General features: G+C 36.7%; 1 protein-coding gene across 3 annotated transcripts in view; it reads right to left on the bottom strand.

Moving 5' to 3' along the window:
• Positions 1-14,759, bottom strand: part of LOC121865506 (low-density lipoprotein receptor-related protein 1-like) — a 163,251-nt gene that overhangs the window by 24,827 nt on the left and 123,665 nt on the right. For all 3 annotated transcript variants that reach the window (XM_042365020.1, XM_042365019.1, XM_042365021.1), the window contains 10 exons: positions 14,321-14,530; positions 13,751-13,839; positions 12,543-12,678; positions 12,027-12,246; positions 11,637-11,807; positions 5,358-5,536; positions 5,019-5,242; positions 3,056-3,241; positions 1,473-1,586; positions 1,177-1,318 (listed from right to left, as the gene is read on the bottom strand). In XM_042365020.1, coding sequence (XP_042220954.1) covers positions 1,177-1,318; positions 1,473-1,586; positions 3,056-3,241; positions 5,019-5,242; positions 5,358-5,536; positions 11,637-11,807; positions 12,027-12,246; positions 12,543-12,678; positions 13,751-13,839; positions 14,321-14,530 — 1,671 coding nt within the window. The remainder of the gene's footprint in view (positions 1-1,176; positions 1,319-1,472; positions 1,587-3,055; positions 3,242-5,018; positions 5,243-5,357; positions 5,537-11,636; positions 11,808-12,026; positions 12,247-12,542; positions 12,679-13,750; positions 13,840-14,320; positions 14,531-14,759) is intronic.

The following is a 14,759-nucleotide window of genomic DNA, read 5'->3' on the forward strand; positions in this document are numbered from 1 at the left end:
CATGGCTTTACTTCAAATACACAAATCTTAATTCTCACACACAAAATAAATCTCTTGGGAATTATGGCTCGAAATACAGTCTCGTCCATTCACCTGATGTGCTAACAGCCATAATTCAACTGGAAAAAGCATCCACTTAGTTGGCCTAACAAATTTGTGTCTCAGAAGTGTGTTTTACTGCAACTCCATGCATTTACTGTGACTATTGTCTGTCCGTACTTGTTTGAGAAAAAAAGTCATTACAATACTCATGTGGCTTAGAAAAAAAGAACATTTAATATAAAGCTATAAAATTAGAAAAATGTAGAGCATGGATATGTAAGTGTGGGAAGTGAACGTATGCATTGAGGCTGTGGGCTGTAATTATGTCACAAACTCGCCAACTGCAGCTGAGCTGCAGTCCCTCCCATGATGTGACTTCATGGTATACACACAATTCAGTGTGGCTGGAGCCACATATCTCTGAGTCAGCTGGGTGATTGCCTGGCTGAATTGTGTCACTTCACCCAGTGAGTGGTGAGAGTAAGGAAGTAGCTATTTTTTTTTTTAAATACAGGTATGTGCTATTGTATATTATGATATTGTGTACTGTATATAAATTTTATTGTTATATCATTGCATATTTTATTTTTCATTTTTGACATATGCAATTTGAAATTTGTTCAAATTAGGAATAAGAGTTAAAGAACTGTAAAATAAGTATGGCTTTGGAGTGTAAGTTTGAAACAATAAAGATAGATGTTGTACAATTAGATTTATTTTTTTTTAGCAAATGATTAGCAAATTTTTCTGTTTTAATGCTTATCCCACAAATCCATTCCCTCTGAAAATGCAGCCACAGTGGGATATCAATTATTATAAATTTGTGAGACCAACCTGCATTAGTAGGTTTCTGCCAATTGCTTCTGTCTACCCAGAAGTAAGTGGGCAACTGGAAGTTAACTGTGTTCCAGGGTAATGGTTAGCCAATGCAGTTGGGGCATAGAAGCTGTTGCCATTACAACAGCCAGGAACCCACAAGATAACTAGACAACTTGCCTTAAAGAAATTCACACCTAGGTGGCCTTAGAGCCACTCCCCACATACTGTATGTATCTCAAGAGGAAAGTATCAGAGATAATAAAATGAGGGAAAAAAGTTTCCCAAAAAATTTAAATAGCTATCACTCTTACTAACCTATATTTTTCACAATGCAGGCCCTGGTATAAAGGATCACACTTGCAGCGAGGACCTTTACGTGTTTGTTCACAGACTCCCTTATTGCAAAACAAGGGGCACTGGCTTGTCTTTGCTGGCTGAATATGACATTTCTTCACACCTGGCAGAAAATTTGGACCAAAGTAAGCATTAATATTTCAAGAAGGTTCTAAATTTGGCAAAATAATTATATGGGCATAAATAAATATCATTAAACGCTACCCATTACACGAGATATATTATGGTGAGAGTATAATTGTATTCTGTTGACTTACCTCCCAAACTATCTTCTGTCATTCCATCAGGACAAATGCAAGAGTAGTTCTTAGGTCCAGAAATAAGGCACATCGCATCTGGATCACAGGGGCTGCTGGCACATGGGTTGTATACTGTCAAAAAAAAAGTAAAATATGAGAAGATGCTTACAGATGAATTAAAAATATGCAGGAACTTTAAAGAGTGAAAATATATTAACAACACAACATAACCATATATGAAAAAAAGTATATAAAAGTCTTAAATATAATGGGAAGGTAAAGACAATGTTTATTATGGTAATGCACTGTTTCACCATTCTCTCTACTTTTCTTGTAGTCTCCAAGTATACACCCAGTACTCCTTCCCTCTGTTGCTTCTTTCTTACAAGTGGCATTAACATACACTTCTTTTCTCTTGAATGAACTCTACCTATTTCATATCCCACTCATTATTCCCTCCTATATTCTTGTACCGACACCCCACATTAGCACTCTCGATATGAGATGTTTGTAGACTTTTTCAATTCCATCCCTTTTAGTCCCATTTACATGAGCACATCTTGTTTCAATAATTTCCTTAATTCTTTTAGCTGTACACTCTTTCCCCCATTCATCAACTTTTACTAACTTCTTACTTCTTTGCATCTATTTTACTCTGAACCTTCTTTTCACTATAAATTTTGCTTCTACCAATTGTAAGCCAAACATTCTGTACACTGCTATCCATAGTAAATAAACATCAATCAACTTACATTTAATTTTTCTAGTCCCAACAAATAGTTGCACAATCTTCTACTCCACCTATTATCTCATTTGCACATATACTTTCAAATGTCTTCTTTCTGAACCATAAAATTCTCCATTACCAACATTTCCCAGTGCACATTTCAAGCACTCTTTCTACATTTTCATTAATTCCTGGTAATGTACTCCATATTTCTCACAAAGTCCCCTCCACTTTTTGATCATCAACTCTTGCATTTACCTCTGCCATCACTTATATCTTTTCTCTTCCACAGAAGATTCCAATGTAATTAGTCAGACCTTCCTAGAGCTGCTTCTTCTCTTCGCCTGGTACAGTATGTACAGGCATTTTCACTATAACTTAGCTTTAACTCTCTAAATTTAATCTGACCTAAAAACTAACATATATAATATGGTAAATGGTATTAGAAGTCTGCAGTCTAAAAAAATTGTTGAATCAAAGGAATACATTAATATCTCCGTTATTCAGAATCCCTCACACCCGGAACTCTCCAATGGCTAGAATTGAAATTTTCTTGAAAATTTGTTCCCAAAGCCATAATTTTCCGGAAAATTCCGGCTTTGGGAACGATTTTCTGAGGGGCACATTATCTTGAAAGTTCCGTAAAAATTTTCCCAGTACCCAAAAATTCCAGGGATGAGGGATTTTTTCGGCTTTGAGAGAGACGTCTCGTTACCTGGAAATCTCTCATTCCCAGAAGTGCTCTGCACCAATTGTTTTGGCTAATGGAGATATCATTTATTATTCTTAAATCATATTCAACATCCTTTTAACTGTAAAACCTATTTTACAATTAGAGAAGTCAGGCATTATTGCAAAAAAAAAAAAAACTTACATGTCCTGTCTTGTTTCTGCTCCTGAATTATGAGAACATCTGATATCTTCATTGGGTGTTGAGAAATGCGAGAAATCTCATGATTACGAAAGCCAAACTTGTTCATGCGATAAACTGATCTCGTATCATGAGTGATGAAATATACCATGTCCTCAAAAACGTCCAAGCTGCTGGGTGTACCTTCACCTGTGAAAGCAAATTTCTTAGTACAATCACATTTAAACTGTGTCCAGCTTAATACTCTACAAAATTTGGTAATCAATTCACACAGAATATGAAACAACAAACCTAAAAGTGGGAACAAGTAGTGTAGTTCAGGCCATGGATTGAATGAGAGGATCTGCACACTAAACACTCACTAAACACAATTTCATCAAAGGAAGGATAAAACTTTGCTGGTAAATTCTCCATATACACAACTGATAAATTCTGATGTAGCATGGCCAAAGTGAGAGTGCATCTCAAGATGCACGGGCTGTTCACAGAAAAGCATTATGGGTGGATGTGGTGGGTGAGCACAACTCATTTCTTTCATAAGTTCTGTCTTGGCTACACTTGTGCTAACATACTGCTCCACACATACAGTGAAGCATTTACAGTGTTTGTGTTTATCTGTATTGTGTCAGTGTTTAGTGAATAATAAGGGATTCTAACACAAGCATTCCATGTAACTTAGTTATGAATTTACTCCCATAAGTCAAAAGAAATCTCTCCAATGTGATTTTTTTTTAAATTGTGAGAAGAGAAATCCCATTACTTATTGATTCTCAGGACTGTGTGAGTACTGCATTGTATTTACTTTATGTTTAGGTATATATTTCACCATGTTATCAGGCAATATTTTATCTTACATTTATATTAAAAAAAAAATACAAATTAATAATAATAATAATAATAATAATAATAATAATAATAATAATAATAATAATAATTGGTCTCATGAACTTGTCTGATTATCCAAAAAGAAGTTAAACTCACTGTGCATAGATACTGTATAGTCCCACGTACAGAAAGGGTATACAGTGGTCTCTCGGTTGACGAACGGTTCGGTTAATGAATTACCTTCCATAAGAATCTTCAATTCAGTTAACGAACAAAAATTTGATTAACGAAAACCTTACGAACATCACGTTTTGTTGTGAGCATCAGCTGATGGGTTAGTCTGCCAATTCAGTAATCTGTTCTGTTTACATTCGTTTCCAGTGGAGTAAATATGAATAAAGTTGTGCTCTTTAATATTTTTGCATTTTTTATATTAAAATTATTAGTCATTTTAACATTTATTTAATATATTGATATATATGTAGTACAGGGAACTAGTTTTTTGTGCGCCCATCAGATGCTTAACTCTGCCACAAGGCGTCAGTTGGGCTCTGTTGACAGTGGGTTGAACATCTATTTTTTTGGTCTTGAATATTTTTGCATTTTTTATTGAAATTATTGGTCATTCTGAAATTTAGTTAACATATTGATAATATATAATGCAGTGCAGTGTTGACTTAAATAAAATAATCTTGAATTACACCTAGTGAACTTAAAATTTTATTTGTGAAATGACGGCATCAAGCATGGGTCCCCTGAAAGGTGATTTCTCCTCCATCCCCACTTCCTTCTCTTCTCCCTTCTCCTCCACCCCCACTTCTAATTCCCATCATCATCATCAACCAGGAACCTTCTACATACACACCTCAAAGTAAGTGTACTTTACTGCATTTTTTTTTTTACTTTGTATGTACTTTTCGGTGAGCTGGAACCAATTACCCAATATCCCATTGAAGCAATGGATTCGGTTAACGAAATTTTCGGCTAACGAACGACCCTCTGGAACGAATTGTGTTTGTTAACCGAGGGACCACAGTACTGTACATAAATATAGTCCCATGTATAAAGAGGGTTTACTGTACATCCATGATAGAATAAAAAAAATTACTTTGCAAACAATTTAAAGGAACAAGTTTCTTACCAGTTTCAAAGTGCTTCACAGGTTGCCTGTCTGATCCATCTAGCTTAACAGTTTCAATTGTATGGGTCTTGACATCTGCCCAGTACAGTCTTCTTGTTGTGTAGTCAATGGCCAGCCCCAATGGTTCTAGTATGTTGCGATCCAACAAACGCTTTCTGTCGTGCCCATCCATGGCAGCAACATTAATGGCTGGAGTGAATCCCCACTCACTCCAAAACATCTGACTGTAAAAGTGAAAGCATTATTACTGGGTTATAAAACTGAACAGTGAATGAAACTCTAAAATTAATATAAATTTTCCATTACAGGTACAATGTTAGTTTTATACTAATAACTTACCCAGACTTTGGGTCAACCACAATATCCTGAATTTGGTCTATGTCTGTAGATATGAGGGTAACTTTCTTTGATCCATCCACAGACACTGCCATGATGGTCCTTTCTCCTCCATTTATAACATACACCAGTTCTGTCACCCAGTCAACAGCCACCCCTCGTGGCTTCTTTAAATCCTTGAGCTGGAAGTGTTAGAATTATGTTAAAATTTGAGGACGCTTTTCATTCTGTGAACATTACATAAACAACATTATGGAAAAAGTTAATGCAGTGACCATTATACACTTTACATCTCGTTGTAGGTACAGTGTTGGGTAATTCATGAAGACATTCCTTGTTTGAAGTATTTCCTGGATAATTAATTCAACTAACACTTGTCACTCTCCACCAACCATCACTAAACTCAGACTACTGTACCATGTTCTATCAAATACTGTACTGAAAGTTTTAATTTTGCTTGAATTTACATGAAGCATTATACTGCTCCTTCATAATTCATCAAAGCCATTTACCAATATGCCAAACTCATTATCTGAAGAAACTAACAGAATTATCCACTGATAACTTCCATTCTGCGGCATAATAAGTAGAGCAACTCCCACCAGCCATCGATTCCCACTCTCATTTTGTAGTCCTATCCATAAGTACAGCCAGTAACATAACAGCCCCTTGTGCACTCCCTCACACACATATATTAATTAATTAATTCAAAACAACATTAATCAAATAAGTCGCTCACTCATAACACCATTCAATGTCTTATGCTCTCTGTATAACCAAGCACAGTTTAGGAAACTCATGTAAAGCTAACAATTTATAGTTTGACAACCAAGGGGCTCCAATTGCATTAACCCCTTCACTATGGGGATGCCACTTTTAATATTTTATTTGACTTATACCGTACGATTTTATTTAGCTCAGAGACTACCCCATACACAAGTGGTTAAGAAGGTTACACTAATATCTTAGATTTATAGAATTCAGTCCCAGTCACATAAGTCAGGTGCCCTGAGTCTTCTGGTTATGTGGCCTGATTTACTGCATTGTTTATGATGACCCTAGAGAAAATACAGTACAGTCGGCCCTTAACATACGCGGGTTTAGCATACACGGATTTGCAAATACGCGGATTGCCCCGCCGGAGGAATATTCTGTACATTGAAGTAATTGAAGTACATTCAACTCGCACGCGGCACCGAACGCGGGACACCGCCCGCTCCCGCAACCTCACACACACACGCATAGCTCTCCCTCACTCAGTCAGTCTCGCTGTAACCACGCTTGTGTTGACATCAGCATTGTAGTTGCAAAAATATTACATTTCCGTGAATGTATTATATCAAGCACAGTATGAATAGAATATCACTAATATAAGAGTATTTTAACCAAAAACTACTAAAAAAACGAGTAACATCTCTTGAACATCGGAAGGTTAGGTAAAGTCTTTTGTTTTCGTCATGCATTTTATCCTATTTTACATTGAAATACATCATGTTTCAGAAAAACTACTATATATTTCTGAGAATATATTCATTCAGGCACAGTTTAGGTAAAATATACATGTGCTGTAACATTTTTTTTAATTGAAAACGATTCGAAAAACACGTACCCTCTAGCCCTGTTCCAGGAGAAGATTGGGAGGAGCTGTTTGGTGCTTAAGACGATGACAAGGAAAATGATTTTGATGGATTTTAATGAAAATATTCAGAAAGACCCTGACACTGCCAAGGAAAGTGGCTGCTGAAGGCTTCCAGGACATGGCAGAGGACGAGATTAGGGAGCTAATTGAAGAGCACGACACTGAGCTGACCGAGGAGGATCTACAGGAGTTAGTAGACTCAGGCACGGAAGAGGAAGAGGAAGCGAAAGGGAAAGAGGATGAGGACCAAGAAATAACGTTGGAGAAGTTGGGGGAGATGACCAGGAATATTGAGGCACTGAAAAACCTGGCCTATAGTATGGACCCCTCCATGGTGCGTGCCCTGAAATTCATGCGAGGGATGGATGACGTTTTTGCTCCATACAAAAACATCATGGAAGAAATGAAAAGAAAGAGACGACAACTCCCCATCACCATGTTCTTTGATCACCGAAGGAGAGATTTAACACCATCAATCACTGGCGGCAGTGAGGAAGCAGCTGAATCCACCGTCGCCCCCACTTCACCACCCGTTATGGAATTGAGTGACGATGAGCCCGATGACCCCCGTCCTGTCGCCGAGGATAGGTACGGTACAGTAAAGTGAAATTTTTATCTCTTTTTTTTTTAATAGCTTTTCTTGCCATGTTTATTGTTTGTAAAAATGCACAGCACAGTACAGTTCAGTACTGTACATAGGAAGTGGAGGTGCAGTTATTCACAAAACATTTGTGTTTGTTGTCGGCAGTAGTGACGGTGAGGAGGTGGAGGAGGCAGAGGAGGGAGCGGAGGGAGCGAGTTGGGAGGAGTGGTGACCTTGGACGCGGGAGCAGGGACACGTGGAGATGCCAGCCAGTACATTACGGGTGTATTAATTGTTTTAATAGCTATTTTTGCATTTTAATATTAAATACTGTACATTATGTTTCAACAAAACTACCATTTATTTCTGAGAACATGGCAATGTAATATTTTTGCTGAAATGATGTACGTATTACAGTGGAAAATGGGATAAAATTGTGACGAAAGCAATGACTTTCTCTTTCTTTCGTTCAAAAGATGTTACCGTAATCGCTTTTCGAATGGTTTTCAGTTGTGGGATTATAAGGCTAATGATAGGATAGAATATTATTGTAATACAGTACGAGTACAACAGTTTTTTAACTGAAAACCATTCGAAAAGCGATTACGGTAAAATCTTTTGAATAACGAAAGAAAGTGAAAGTCATTGTTTTCGTCATGATTTTATCCCACTTTCCACTGTAATATGTACGTCTGTAAGGGTGGAAACGATCCTCCGGCTGGTTACCGCTGCTAGCTCGCTTGTTTGCTGGTGCAGACGACACTTGGGGCGGTTGGACAGAGGTGAGAACGGCAGCGACTATCTGGGTCACCGGGAGATTCAACCCAGCCGCCATGCAGTCACTATCCAGCTACCCCGCTGTCCGTCAAATTCTGGCTGTGATCTCATCATAGGTCCTGGACTCGTGGGCTGTGTTCCCAGACCTTCACCTATCAACTGCCAACTCTCTGGTCATCTACCACTACCGCATACCACGACCGTCAGTTCATCTCATTCCGTCTGTGCCCCGGTGTTCTCCTGCCTTTTCAAGACGTCGCTCGAGTGTGGAGTTGAATGGACGCTTCCCTGCCCTGAGTGTGCATCACCGTGTTCCAGAACCTTCCCCCAGGGCCACTGCCATCGGAAATATTTGTTCATTGTTTGATTCTATAATTGTTTGATTCCATTAATTGCTGACTCCCCTTTATTGTTCGATTCTATCAATTGTTGACTCCATTTAATTGTTTGAATCCATTAATTGCTGACTCCCATTATTTGTTTGATTCCTTTAATTGTTTGCTTCCTTTAATTGTTTGACTCCATTAACTGTTGACTGCCTTATTTGTTGGACTCCCGTAATTATTTGAGGTTTGTTGAGTGGTGTCAAGAGTTTTTGTGTTATATTTTTTATAGTAAAGAGATGCCAATCTCAAACAGTTGTTTGTTATTCCTCGGAAAACCATGGTCCTTGACTTTCCTTTATTAAGATCCTGATTAGCCTGGTAAGGGATTTCTATCCCTAAGTCCCTGGCCTTAACAACGTCATTCCAGCAAAAATATTATATTTCCATATTTATTTCTGAGAATACGTACAGTGAACCCTCGCTTTACGCGGTTTCACTTTACGCGTTTCTACATTTACGCGGTACCCTGCCAGAACCGGAATTCCCACTTTACGCGGTGCATCTACTCATATACGCGGGTGAAGCATAATTTTGTTATTTAGCTCATAAAATTCATACAAATTACCCGACCAGAATATAAGTTACATTGCTGGAATTCTTAAAATTTGATGATCATTTTGAATATAAGCATCATAGATTTTGCATTAGACATACAAATTTTAGATCTAATGCAAGTATTTTGTTTACTCTGAGCAAATATGTTATCTTTTGTGCAAAATATATGACGTGTATATTCAAAATATTCCTGGTCTTGCAAGGAATCCAGCAATGTCAATTATATTATCCTAACTTTAGTTTGAGGTATTATTTATTACTAAAAATGTAAATATACTGTTATAACCCAATCATTTCTCTGGTAGGGAGGGAAGGTGGGGGTGAGGGGTAGGGAGGGACCCAGGGAGCAGGTGGGAAGAGGGGGGGAGGTGGGGTATTTTGATTGACAGATAGTATTTGGGTAAGTATATTTTGTTTATTTATTTTAGATATTTGTTTTAGCTCATAAAATTCATACAAATTACCCGGCCAGAATATGATTTACATTGCTGGAATTCTGACAATTTGCTGATCATTTTGAATATAAACATCATAGATTTTGCATTAGACATACAAATTTTAGATCTAATGCAAGTATTTTGTTTACTCTGAGCAAATATGTTATCTTTTGTGCAAAATATATGACGTGTATATTCAAAATATTCCTGGTCTTGCAAGGAATCCAGCAATGTGAACGATATTATCCTAACTTTAGTCTGAGGTATTATTTATTACTAAAAAGGTAAATATTCTGGTTTCTCCCAAACATTTCTCTGGTAGGGAGGGAAGGTGGGGGGTGGGGGGGAGGGAGGGAGGGACCGACTGACCCAGCTGGCGTGGTGGGAAGAGGGGGGGAGGCAAGGTGGGGTGTTTTGATTGACAGATAGTGTCTGAAGAATATTTTTTTTTTTATTAACTGAAGATATTTGTTTTAGCTCATAAAATTCATACAAATTACCCGGCCAGAATATAATTTACATTGCTGGAATTCTTACAATTTGATGATCATTTTGAATATAAACATCATAGATTTTGCATTAGACATACAAATTTTAGATCTAATGTAAGTATTTTGTTTACTCTGAGTAAATATGTTATCTTTTGTGCAAAATATATGACATTTATATTAAAAATATTCCTGGTCTTACAAAGAATCCAGCAATGTCAATTATATTATCCTAACTTTAGTTTGAGGTATTATTTATTACTATACCTTAAAATCTAGTGTTTCCCCCCAATCATTTCTCAGAGAGGGAAGAGCCAGTGAGTGTGAGAAGAGGGGGAGTTGAGTCCATTATTTGAATGGACATTAACTTGGCGACTGTATTTCTCTATTTCTCTTAAATATTAATTGTGTGCGTGTACCATCATAAAATCAAGATGTCATTTTTACTAGAACATAGGTATTGTGTCGGAAAAAGTGGAGTTTGGGGGTTGGCCCGGTCTCTATTTCAATTAATCCCATATGTTATGTTGTTCACTTTACGCGGGCTGCCGTGGGTTCAACTGACCGCATAAAGTGAGGGTTCACTGTATATTCATTCAGTCACAGTTAAAGTAAAATATACTTGTGATGCAATATTTTAATGAAAATACGGTATCATAGTTTTCTTTTGTTTCAAATTTAATTAACAAAGATTGATGTTTCAAATGTAATGAACAAAAATTTATGTACAGTATCTATAAATAAACTATAATAAATGAATACTTTATGTTTTACATCGTCCTGTGCTACCATACCATGGATTTGGCTACTTTGGGCTTGCTATGATGATGCAAGAGATCTGCCCTGGCAACTGTACCCACACTCATAGCTGGTGGTGCGTTGGTGCGTCGTTTCCATTGTTTACTGGTAGTTACTGGTAAATATTTTTCAACCTAACGAAACTATTACCTGTTTAGAGGTCGACCCCCAATTTTTTGCCAAATAATTTGGTCTTAAAAACTCGAACTACACACAGGTATATACGGTAAATAAGGACATGGGGGGCCAGGGTTTTTTTGGGGGGGGGGGGGGCAGCAAAAATACGCGGATTTTTAACATCCACGGGCATCTCTGTTACGTAACCCCCGCGTATGTTAAGGGCCGACTGTATATTGGAAAAAAGAGGACTTTTGGAAGAGTAGATTTTACACAACGCTGATATGAGTAGTGATTAAACCCTTAGATAATAAAGTTTGGTTTAATGAAGATGGGTAATAGAGAAACACGTTAGAAAACACACAAGACATGGTACGAAACAGCACATTATAAAGAATTATTTTCTTATCAGTCAATTAATTAATTTTTCTCAGTGAGTGAGTCCAAGACCTACTGGCACAAATAAAAATGACTGAAAAAACAACATTTGGTTCAAACTTACAACAATGGTCACAGGTACTGCCTCCCTGCGGACACGGGAACTATCCTGCTCGTGTGTGGTTGGCACTGGCATAGAAACTAAGGTATTGTCATGTAAGTTTGTCCAGAAGGCCCTGGGGTTTTTACCATACAACACATCCACACTGTTGATCCTCATTGTTTTAGAATCTTCCTGTAAGATATTAAAAAAAACTCCTATTAACATAATTATTATTAGTATTATTATTATTTTATAATCATTATTTGACAAAATATCTAGCCAAGAAGTAAATTAAATTACTATATTCTTTTTTAAACCTTTTCCTGTATAATACAGTGGCTGGATAAAAATGTAATCTACCAAATGTTCAAAAGGTTAAAAAGATCTGTAAAAGAACTCTTATCATATTACCTCAGTTAAGGTGAGAATACTAGCAGAGTTTCCATGTTTATAAGGAGAAAGTTTCCTTAAGTGGTTGTAATTGGCCAGCACCATGTATGCCAAGTTACCATCAGCAAAACATGACTTCTGATTCTTCTGTGAGTAACTCTGAAGGGAGTATCCTGGAGAACAGGAACAGGTGTGGTTCCCATCTTTTTTTACATTACATATTTGTGAACATTCTCCAAATCTGAAAGCAAAGTTGGAAAGACATAATAAACTTGTTATGTTACTACAGTATACAGGGTATTTTTTTTTATTTGAGAACCCTCAATGATTACTATCATTACAATACAGTAAATTAGGACGTGCAAAAAAAAAAAAAATCTAAAATACTGTATAGTACAGTAATTATTTTTGGTTCCCGAATAAAAAAATTACCTGTATTAATATGTTTTCACTGATTCAGAAGTGCAGACAATGGGGTAACAGATAATGAAACTAAACTTAGGTAATGTTGACAAATGTACCTGTAATAAACCATACCTGCAACCCATAGGACAATTCTGTTCGTCACTGTTGTCTATACAATCATCGAAGCTGTCACATACATTAACCTTGTCAATGCAGCGTCCATTCTTGCATTGAAACAAATCTTGCTTACACACTTTTTTCATCTGACCTGATAAGATAAAGAATGTTCAGTCAGAGACAATAATATTTTTAACATGTATCATTCTGTACAGGCACAGAGGAACTCGAACATTAATTGAGTACAGTATTAATCTGTCTATGAAAACTTTAATAAACTTATCTATGGTTTCCTCTTCAAAGTATATTAAATGTGTCTACAATACTGTATCTTCTTATTTGGTTTCAGAAAAACATAAAAATATGAAAATGTAAATAAAACTACATATCTTATACTAGTACTTAATACAAACATGTTATTTTTACTAGCCAGTGTTGTATCTAGAAATTTGTTAAAGAAAAAAAAATTATATTACCTGGTATTACACTGGCTAAAATTGTTATAGGACTTGATATATCAAACCCAGTGCAAGCTCAAACTTGAATATAAGAATAAAATTATATCTAGAATAGCAGTTAGCAATGAAGTCCATAAAGTATTATAAAATAATATGGAGTTTAACTGAAAAACTGAGGTTGGGGTTACTGTACTTAACTAAGTAGTTAGGACTTTTTCTTAATGACATCGGCAGGGAATGTGCCAAGTCAACATCTTCAGTTAACTTCCCCAGATGGTTGCCATCCCTACAACGAACTACCCTGGATGATGGCCACCGTTCCTACAGCTAATTTCCACTGATAATGGCTGCTGTCCTTACAACTAACTTCCACTGATTATGGCTGCTGTTTAAGGGTTCACCAAAAAATGTATGTAGGAGGAGAATACAGTAGAAGAGACAAAGGTGAGCATGATGATGATGTCCACATAAGTAGTACAAATGTGTACAGCAGATCTGGAGTAATGGATACCAATGCTTTTAATTCAGTGTTACAAAACCAAAATGTAAATAAATATTGACTTAAGGGGAGAAAGATTAGGTTTACATAAAGACTCCTGAATGGAAAATGTAGGTAAATGAGGTCTACGGGTACATTGGGGGCAGGGAGACACAAGCAGCTATGCCTCTTACTGTAAAACTCACATTAGGGAACCCTGGAGCAGCTGGAAATGCATATTTGATAGGCTATAAATTTTATCAAGAACTCACTTTCAAAATACTTACACAGTTCAGGGGATTCATCTGAGCCATCTCCACACTGGTCCTCACCATCACACACATAGCCATCCAGTATACACTTATCATTTTTGCACCTAGAGAAAAAATGAAGGGGAACAGTGCACAAACACATGTTAGCCATGGTTCACTGCCTCTCACCTTGACTGGTGACAAGCTTCTAAAGATCCATTTTTAAGGATTTAGCTAAGATGAGGAGGCAAATTTAAATAAGGAACTAATCCTAGCAAGAGGTTACCCAGTTTTCAATCCCATAGACATTGCCACCTAGGACAGGTAATAGGTCATAAAATACCAATTTATATTTGAAGTTAAATATGTTTTGTCCTAGTTGAATCAATTAGCTAACAGACAGCTATTTTTTGGCTGATATGGAGAATGTAAACACATATAATATATATACCATGTGTGTGTGTGTGTGTGTCAATTAGTCTTCACAAAAATCTACATTCTTTTTTCTAAAGATGAATAATATATTTAAAATAATTAACCACAGTACATGTAGAAAACAAATGTATCTCTTTTTCACTACTTCCACATTGTACAACAGAATATTACCTGAATCTGCCTCCAGCACAAGAATGATTGGCACAAAACTCCTTGCTCTCATCACTACCATCATTGCAGTCATTTTCACCGTCGCACATCCAGGCGTTGTACACACATCCTCCGTCATTACATCGGGTGGATTCTGGGGCACACGTTGAGCTGCAGTTCCGTTCATCTGATTCATCACTGCAGTCTGGGTCTTTATCACACACCCAGTCTCTGTGCAAGAATCATCAATAGTCATGAGGCAAAAATGTCAAACAACCATCAGGCAAAAGTGTTCAACAAGCAATATAATGAATGGTACAAGTAAAATTTAATGTAACATTCCTCAAGTATATCAATAATTAAAATATAATCAACATAAATTACAATAATATAAAATTTACACTATAACTCCTTCATTCTTTTCTCCTAAAATAAAATGTGAAATAACACAAGAAATCTT

Source organism: Homarus americanus, unplaced genomic scaffold, assembly GCF_018991925.1.
Source record: "Homarus americanus isolate GMGI-L3 unplaced genomic scaffold, GMGI_Hamer_2.0 scaffold25483, whole genome shotgun sequence".
Taxonomy (NCBI): Eukaryota; Metazoa; Arthropoda; class Malacostraca; order Decapoda; family Nephropidae; genus Homarus; species Homarus americanus.